The sequence below is a fragment of the Vicugna pacos genome, chromosome 16 (assembly GCF_048564905.1).
Source record: "Vicugna pacos chromosome 16, VicPac4, whole genome shotgun sequence".
Taxonomy (NCBI): Eukaryota; Metazoa; Chordata; class Mammalia; order Artiodactyla; family Camelidae; genus Vicugna; species Vicugna pacos.
In genome coordinates, this window is record NC_133002.1 from 45671857 (window position 1) to 45681807 (window position 9951).

The window sequence follows — 9951 nt, forward strand, 5'->3', positions numbered from 1 at the left end:
TTTTATGTGGTTTATTTTCTTTAGATTGCCAGGTTGCTGGCACCAAAGGCACATGATAATTGTTAATGGGGCATTAATACCCCCAACACTTCCTTAAAGCCCAGAATTTAAAAGGATGACAGCCCAAAGTGGTCCTTTTGGAAACTTTTCCTCATCTCCACTCCCACCCTCCCAATGCATTAGGTTTTATGAGTTGCCCCTAAAGCACAAGACAGTACTGGAAAGGGAGGAACAGCAAAAAGGCAGTTTAATGTTGCTGTGATCTGTGTCCAAAACAGTTAATCATGAGAAATGCCCAAATCAGGCCTGTAGGATGGAGGACAACTGTCAGTTGGTTCAGGCTGGGTAATCACTACAGGCAAAACCCAGCACCAGGAATCTTGGGAAAACAACAATGAACACCCAGCCACTCTCGCGAAGAAGAGATTTACATGAAATGTGTGTGCGTGTGAACCACATTAACAGGGATTTCCTCTTGCCACTTTCCCTCTGCATGACACACCCAGTGACTGCAGCAAAAACAGTTTCTTAGACACATTTAACAGTTTCCTGCAAGCTTTTATTATCATTTTTTGTATTGTCTCTCAATAGCACTATTGAGACCCAAATCATATACTGTATTTCTCTAACACTTTTCAATCGTTTGTTCTCAATTGTTTTCTCCCAAATCTCGTTCATTTTAGGGTAATAGCTTTGACTGTGGGTTTCCTTTATTTTATTCACATATTTTAAGATTCACCTTGCAGCTTGCTTCCCTAATTACTGTCACAGTTGGTTTCTGCCACGTCTAAACTGGTCTGGGCATTGTTGGACTGGGAGTAATAATGGATTATCCCTTCTGCCATTATCCCTGGAAATCTTCCATTAAATTAAATCTTCCATCAAAATTAGGAGTCCAACCCAAGGGTACAGTGAACCATAATCTGCAGGATCAGCTAAGTGCAGGTTATTGTTTTAGCTGTATAGTCGAAACCAATTTTCAAAGAATTAAAATAGTATAAAGTACATTTTCAGTACCATTATGGTAAATACCATTTAAGCTTTATTTTGTAATTCACAAGGCTTCATGGTCTTAAAATGCCCTGGAGTTATTACAAATATTGTCATCTCACAGCACGTGGTAGGGAGAAGGCAATCAGTGACAACATGCTGCCATTTCCTGTCGTAGAATGTCTTCAGACTTCTCTCTTCTCAGTCCTGGCAGAAATATTAGCATCCAGACTTCATGACCTTACACTCAGACTAAAGCTATCTCCAGCCTTTCCTGGATCTCCCTGACTTCACAACTTCTCCTAAACTCTACATCCTAAAGTCTACACAGCAGTGGGACTCACCTCTGTGAAAATGGCTTTCCACGTGTCCTTCCCATGCTTAAAAGCCTACAGTAACAGCAGTTTCTTATCCTACAAGGTATTGAGCCCAACTTTCCCTTCAGCCCATCACACTCAGTTCCCATCTGGCTGATCAACCTTACCTCCCCTGCTCTGGAATAACTGTGCCTGCACCTAGGCCTCACATCAGGCCCCTGATGCAGAAAGACTGAAGTCAGGGAGATCAAGTAAAGGCTTGGAGATCAGTTCAAGCATAACGTCGAGAAGTCCAGATGCAAGTGCACCTCCTAGGCATTATATAAATGAGACACAGAAAGCATAACACGGAAGGAAGACTGATAACATGCAGAGGGGGAATAAGGTGAACTCCTTAAAACCAGATGCTCAGCAAAACCCCTCAAGGCCATGGCAAAGAACAGGAACCATAAAGCCATTTATAGACTGAAGATAACATTTTCCTCTTATTATCTCAATTTTGTTATAATGCACAGGCCTGTTTGCAGCCTATGACAACTCAATATGGTTTTCTTATTCCAGAGATAGTCTCACTTCAGTCTCAGGATTGTATGCAGCATTGTAAGGTTTAAAAGCTGGTTGACGTTAGGAGACAAAGCAGCGACCCACTGCTGATACAATGTATAAGTCCTTATTCACTTCAGCTATGAAATGAATTATCTGGTCGCTGTATATGAATCACCGTAAGAATTGTTTTTATGGAAAAAAGAATCAAAAAGGTCAATGTGAAAAACTGCTGCATATGAACCAACTGGATACTTACTAAACATCATTTCACATAAGGAAAAGCAAAGAAATTACTTCCTCCAACTGTAGAATCTTTACAAGCAGGCAAAATCACTAAAAAAAATCCCTTCCTGCCTTTGCCCTTGCTACTCAGTAGAGGTGCTTCTGTGCAGCCATCTCTTCATGGACCCCATTTTTGTAAAAGGGCCTTGGGATGAACTCTTGTTCTGTTTTATGCATTATTAATACAAAGGGCTGGCAAACTCTAAAACCCAAACTAAAACCAGAGAGCTAATTTCATTTTCCTTGTGTTGGCCTGAATTTGCACATGCAGCTGCTTAGCAACAATCCTGTCTCAACTTGTACATCAAGCATACAGAGACACCTGAAGAACAAAGGGAAGTTTAAAAGTCACTGTCACCAAGCTACCAGGTACTGAGCTAAATCCATGAGAACATTATGAGCTCAGTGGCTTTATAGTCAACAACCCAAACAGGAAGACAACTGACTCGAGAGACGAGACTTCCAAGGAGCCCACTAGGGTTAGCTCTTTAGGTGATTATAATAATTTTAATTATCCAGAAGAAATCAAGCTCAGAGGCCTAGAGAATAGGTCTTCAAGAAGCATCTTGGAAAGCCAATACCATTTCACAGAAGGATGGTCCTCAGTTTGGATTTGGGAAGAATCAAACCAGAGGACCCCATGAAAGCCAGGCTAGTACTCCTCAAAAGAATATGGTTTCATTTTTAAAGGGACCTGGAATCCACACCCACCAGTAGCTATCCCAGGGCATGCTGAGATTCTGTAAATCAAAACAGAAATCTCTCAGAGATCTCTTTAAATCTGCCAGATTAAAGAGATAAAGATCTCTTTAAACCTTGACATACTTCAAAGAGATTGGCCAGAACACTGGAATACAGCAAATCAAAGTCTAATGTTGGTTCATTTGGTTCCAAAATAATAAGAAGAGACTTAGTGATACTTGTTGGTTTTTTTTCATCAGTGGGGAGCAGGATGCCTGCAATGGAAAGGGAGATGGGAGTTCACATAAAAATTTTTTGAAATTTACATTCTAAAGTAAAATTTAAAAAAATTAAGTAGATCAACTCAAGTCATTAATGACCAACCTAGTGAATACGAGATGAAAGAGAATGACAGATCCAGGAACAGGGAAGAAAAGCAATGAAGAAATGTCATTTTTAAATGAAGGCCAAAATACTCTTAAGTTCAAACATACAAGGAATCCTATGGATGCTCTGGTATAAAGTCAGAGCTGCGTGAGGAGATGGAAAACGAACCCCAGCACTTATTTCTAGAAACAGAATGCAGCACCAGGGTGTGCACGCAGTGGGAGGGAAGGGGAACTGAGAGAGGAACGGCAGGAGCAGCAAACTTCTAGACACAAGCAGTGCAGGCCTCCCCTCCACCCCATCCAGGACAAAATCCACGGTGGCTGAGAAACAGAAAGCTGTTACTGCTGGAGCTAAACCACCAGAGCTGGAAGGAATCTCAGGGCCATCTGGCTTAACCCATTGTTTACAGAAGAGGAAACCAAGGTCCAGAGACATGAGGCAAACTGATCATCAACTAACCAACCAGTATCCAGGGAGCAGTCACCAATCCAACGACTTGGCCCATAATCCTCCCCAAACACTGAAGTCTCATTCCCTGGAAGAGTTTATCTGAGAATCTTCAAGAGCCCTAAAACAAATTTTTGTGTATCAGAGGGGCAGATATTAAAGACAATGAGGAGAGTTAAGCCACGTTTTATCCAGAAAGCCTCCTCTGACTACTCTAGCTCTCATTCCAACTGATGTCTGTTTAAGATGACGATCTCCCACTTGATTTAACAATTTATAACAATCTGTTGCCTCCTGGCTTCCCAATGAGATTAAACATTTCCTGAGTCTAGGGACCACATCTTACACAGCTGTTTTCCACAGCACCTCTAGTTGTGCTGAGCACACAGTTGAGAGTTCAACAAGTATGTGCTTGACTGATGCCTTCCTGGCATAATCGACTAAAATAAAAACTGGAATAGCTAGAGCCCAAAAGAGGGTCAGCAAAATATCTTTAGCAATGTTTCCATAGGACAGCTGTGTTACTGCTCTATGAAAGGAGTTGAGCCACTGTTTGAGACTCTAAATTATCAAATTTCTTATTAAATCATCCACTTTCTTATTAGTTGTCTTCTCCCTCCTTAGGACCTGTTCTATTCCTGTAAAAGTTTAAGAAGCTCCACTGTAACTACTTCTTAAATGCAGACCATGAAATTAGTTTTGATTATGATATCAAAGGAAAAGAGTTTAGAAAATAAAATTTGTAACTTTCAGCTACTAGCTTTCCACTCCTAAAAACTAGAAGTTAATTCATTAGGCTGAAATTCAACATTTCCAGAGAAACTTACTGAATAAATTGTAGCCTCGAATACCTTTTTGATTCCACTTGCAGACATCGGGAAACCCTTCTGCAAATCTATTTAGGTATGATATGTTCACCAGCAATCCTATTGGTACAGTACTCAGGAGGCCCAAAGCCAGGTGAATGCAGGGGCATTTACAAGGGTACCCAGGTGGAAACCACATGGCCTGAACCAGTATCAGCAGCTGATCGTCTGTACTGCTGTGACTGCAGGATCACCTAATGCAATCCCAAACCCTGCAAACTCCCACTAATCAGTTATTCTTATTAAAAAAAACTACTTGTGAATCCTAAGTGACAGTAAAAATAAAAACACTTTACTACTGCCATCAAGGTACCCAGGAGGCCTGTGAAAAGAACAGCAGGTTGTGGGAAGGGATTACAAAAGATTGCTTTTACTGCCACCTTCTGCCTTTCCTGGGACAGTTAGCCAGAGTTTTTAGGGTGAACAAGCCAATTCCCATCATGGAGGAAAACTACTCTGTAGGGGGTCACAAAAGCTCTGATATACTTGGTGGTTTAAAATGGGAATGAGACAGAGATGTACATTCTACATACTCTGGGTTGGTTTGGTGAGCTAGACTGCAACCTGACAACTCCAAGGTCAACTCAAATGCTGTTCAGAGACCGTTTTCAATAATTTTCTGAGCAGTGACTTGATAGGGGCAGCAATTTCACACACTGGAATAAACTCTGAAAAACATATCGGTCTATCAAGGAGAGTTTAAAGGGGCCACCCACCTCCATCACCAACTGGCTCCCTAGCTTGGGAAAGTCCATGGGTCAATGAATGGATCCAAACTGCTGTGGAGTCAGATGAAGAAGTCAGTGCAGCAGGAAAAAGAAATCCAGCCAGTTCAGAATGGATCCTCCAGGGCGTCAAAGGGAGAGGTGGAAATGGAATCCCAAGCCTCATTACAAAAGCAAAATTAGTCTTTATAAGCGAAGTCTACATGAGCTAATCTATGTAAAGGGTTTAGCACAGCACTTAGCATAAAATAATTTAGCAACAGATAACAGTGACTGAACACTTTACAATAGTGATGCCTCCTCAGCTGCTTCTCAAAGTCAGCAGCAGTAGAAAACATTCTGAGGCAAGTTCTGACCCTAACAATATTAGTTTCATTTCTGCTTTGGTGCTCTCAATGGAGAACATCATGTTTTGTGTGCCTTAAAGGCAACAATCACAAGAGCACCATTCTTGGGAAATTGGAAGAGAGGCTTGCAGGGCAGAGGTTTCAGATGAAAGGTTAAAGAGGAAGAGTTAGAGAAGCATCTTCCTACAGTTACTAGATTTATGATCCCAAAGACTATGGAATCTGCAGGAGAAGGGTTAATGGTAGACTTAGTAAAGCTGGGAAATTTTAGAGTGAGCACATGAGTTAAACAATGTGAAAAATCAGCAAAACTGTTCTGCCATGAGCAGCAGTCTCCCTGAAATAGGCTCTCATTTACTTTTCATTTCTTCTGCTTTCCAGTCTCTTCTCTTTGAAGAAGCTCTTGATTAGTTTCTTTTTAAATTGCCACTTAATTGGGAAATAAAATTAGAACACTTATTTGATATCAGTGATGAGGTTTCTCTTTTCATTTCTGCTTTGATCTAGTTTTGAAAAACCAAAGGCTGAAGGGAGAAATTAAGAAAAAGGAACTAAAAAGATTTCTTCCTTCTAAGAGCTATAAGCCATCAAATAAATGCAGGAAGAACCACTCTGGGAGAATCTGAAGAATAAAACAAAAGCAAGTAAGATTAGCTTTATGGAATCCTTCCAAAAAGACCTTTCTTTTCTCTTAAGTTTCTTCATAAGGGATAATATCTCATGATTAGGAAGTGAGGGAAACTTGTAAGAACCCATCTGAACCTGTCCCTATGGAGTAAGATTGCAGAATGGGAAACAGACATCCATTATCAAGTATTCTTGATCCATGGCTTCCCAGTATCTTAATGATATTGATGACACTGCAAAATAAATTCCAAAAGAATCCTAGGAAGAGAACAGTCTAAATGTTCTTTCCTGTTCCAAAACACCCAGATAACTTTGTTAACCCACAATTAAAATCTACTGCCAGCTGATAAGGTTTGTTCTTTAGTGATAAGTCTCTCACTAAAAACAAGCAAGCAAATTAAAGCATTTAGATGAATCACAACCTGCAGGGGGATGCAGCAGAAAGATGATCTTAGTCTCTCGGTTGCTTAGGGTAACTTATGCCAGGCAAGTAGCTGGGAGGAAAATGCTACCCTCTTTTTTCCCCCTCTGTTGAGTGGATTTAAAAAAAAAACCAGCAGACAGAAAAACTGCAGACTGACACATTTATGTACACACACATATATCTTATATGTATGCATGGGCACATATATGTATATATGAAATTTATACTCACCAAATGTTTATTTAATTATAGAAGAAACATATGACTAGAAAAATCAAGAACTAAACTTATACACAAAGGGGCAAAATAAAGTAGCCTAACTGCTTTCCTTATTATTCCAGTGCATGAACATAGCTCACTTCATTAGTGTAAAGCACTGAGCCCATCCTGAAAGAAAGGCTCAAGAGAACCAGGGTTAGTTTGAACTATCGTTAACTTTTATTGAATATCACCTTTTAGAATTGTTAGCATCAAAAGGAGATATTCCTCTTCAATTCTTATATCACTTTTGAAAACATTCTATATAATATTGACTAAAGACAAGAAAAACTTCAAGAAGCCAAAAAACAGTGGAAAACCTCCATGTCAAGTTAGAGGATCCTTGATTTCTGCGAGTATTTCACAAAAACTGTAGTAAGGCTTACAGTGAGAATTCTTTGGGGAAGAAAAATGTATATGTAAGAAAAATCTTACATCCCTCCCCTCAGTGAGGAGAAATGAAGCTTCAAAATTGAGATTGGGCCACAAACTTCAACTAATCTGTCATTCATTCATCCAGCAAATACTCATTAACACCCACTAATTGCCAGGCATCTCAAAGACAGGATCCCTGTTCTGAGACACCTCATAGTCAGGTGAGACAGGGACTGTTATTTAACTATTATGATGATAAAAGCTACAAAAAATACAGTAAGTGACAAGAGGGTGAGGGAAAGCTGGGGGAAGGAGCTTTGAAGATTAGAAGAGGGAAGGCTGCGTTCCAGATGTTATCTCATTTAATCTCTACAACTGGGGGTTAAGTAACTTTCCCAAGGTCACAGGACTATTAAGTGTCAGAACTAGGCTTTGAACTCATGTTTGAATGATTCCAAAGTCTATGCTTTTTCCAGTGTGCCACACAGCTTCTTCCCCAAACCACTTCCTCTGATAATTAATGGGAAAATGTTGACTCTATCCCAGATTCTAAGAGCCAGAACTAGACTGTGTCTTCCAGGCTGGGTCCTCTGTTTTTCACCTGCTACCTCCAACCTCATTTATACAGATGTCTAGATTCAGGATGCTAATAAACTGAATTTGTTCACCCAGACCACAACCATGTACAGCAATAACAACAAAACACCTCCAAAGGTTTTTTTTTTCTTTTCAGATTACCACTTTGTTGTACTATAAACAAAACAGAATTTTCTGCCAAACAGTTTTGTAAAGTGATTCATAGATTATAGGGAAAAAAGCCAATTAAAGAGCTACAGACACAGGTCAGGGCAACAGCTTAGCAATGAAAAATAAAAGCAACTACACACAGGGCAAAGGAAGAAACCACACTTTCACTTCTGAAATGAATTTCGAATTCAATTCAACAGCTCTCACATATGATTGGGATCTCGACTCAGAAGGGCTACACTTTCCCTCCTTCCTGTTCCTACTTCCTCTTTTTCAGCTCTTTCTCAGGAATCTCAAACTTCAAAACAAGGCTTTTACTACATTAGATCTATGTGCAAAAGAATAGTCTTACAAAACCCAAATTTGACAAGCTTCCTTTTTCCTCTACATTCTTGTGACTTTTAACGCCAACTGAAGAACATAAAGCTGGATCCTTTAACCTAAGCATTTATCACAGATTATAAACCACTTAAATAATCCTTTGTTCTCCCATGGCCTCAGCGTAGCAACATTTCTCTTTAAAGTTTATCCAAAGATCTCAACCTTCTACATTTACCTCCAGGACTACCACCAACCAATACTGCAAATGACAGGATGGCTATGAAAATCAGACTACTACAGACTCGGTCAAAGTTATATACCCAAAACAGCCTCTCATGACTCTTCATTAGAAAACATATATGTAAATATAGACAGGGAGAGTGAGCATCAGTGCCAGCCACTGTTAACAACATGGAGAAAGAGAAATGACAGGGTGTGGCTTACAAGAGTGAAAACTAAATTTGGAAGCTCAACACTCAAAGGCTTGACGCATTTCTTCGACTCGAAGAACAGTAGACAATTCTCTATAAAGTACAGGACACACAGTATTAAAACACTTTCAAACACTGTCCCAGGAAGCACCATCACTCAATTTCTTGAAGCTCGAGGCTATTTCGCAAATTAACAGAGCAAAGATACTGTAAGATCTAATTATACATCGTTCGGGAAACATGGATTATTTGGAGCAACGGACACCATATACATCACACAGTAATTACGCAGGGTTTATAAGGGGAATTTATATCTTAGGATTCTCTGGTAGTAATATTTTACAACATAATTATGGTTGGTATAGCCTGATAAATTTCCTCATTGAAGGTGAACTCCATAACCATTCCCAGGTTTTTATTATTCGTTTACTGCTAATCACGTTGTTCACACAACACCTCTGTAACGTTCCCTTTGAACTGTACTGTTGAATTAACCCGTGTTGTGCTATCGAAGACCATCGTCCAACATGCTCTTTTCCCCGGACGCGCCTGAGGCACACGAGTGGAACATTACACAGAACTTTCACATAATAAAAGTATTGAATGTCTCTGGGCCTTACTATACTAAACACCCCTGATAAATGACAAAGACAACAACCAATCGCCAGGCAGGATTCCAATGTCTCAGCCAATAAGAACAGGGGGGTGGGGTTACACTAAGCTCCCGGTGACTTCCCCGCACCCCAGAAACCCAGGTTGTGCGGGACTGGACGGGAATTGGATTCCGAGGATCTCGTTACCCCCGGTTGTAGCTGTTGTCCTCCTCGTTCTCGCAATCGCTGCAGTGTTCGTGGCCGTTTCCGTTCCCTTCCATCATCTGCGGCAGCGGAGGTGCCGGCGGCTTCACTGCTGTCTCACTGTCGTCCGCCATCTTGAGTTGCTAGAGCCGGCCTCCGCGCCTACCTACATGGGGCGTTCCTATTGGACGAGGGAAACTTGCGCAATATTCTGGGTTTTGTAGTTTTTTGTGGCGAAGGTAGCAGTAACTAGGGGCAGCTCGTACCAGGGAAACTGAAACAAGGTGGACTACAATACCCAGAAATCAAGAGGGAAGGCTGTCGTGGGTGGGGAGCCAGCACTACCCGGAAGTCCTGGGAGTTTGGCCGCGCCTGAGGTA

General features: G+C 40.7%; 1 protein-coding gene across 2 annotated transcripts in view; it reads right to left on the reverse strand.

Moving 5' to 3' along the window:
* Positions 1-9951, reverse strand: part of NMT1 (N-myristoyltransferase 1) — a 29679-nt gene that overhangs the window by 17320 nt on the left and 2408 nt on the right. Inside the window, exon 1 of one of the 2 annotated variants that reach the window (XM_006217473.3) lies at positions 9575-9922. The exons of the other annotated variant lie outside the window; for it this stretch is intronic. Within the exon in view, the coding sequence (XP_006217535.1) occupies positions 9575-9705 (131 nt within the window). The 5' untranslated portion in view covers positions 9706-9922. Of the gene's footprint in view, positions 1-9574; positions 9923-9951 lie in introns of those variants that run through there. 2 annotated transcript variants of the gene reach the window in all.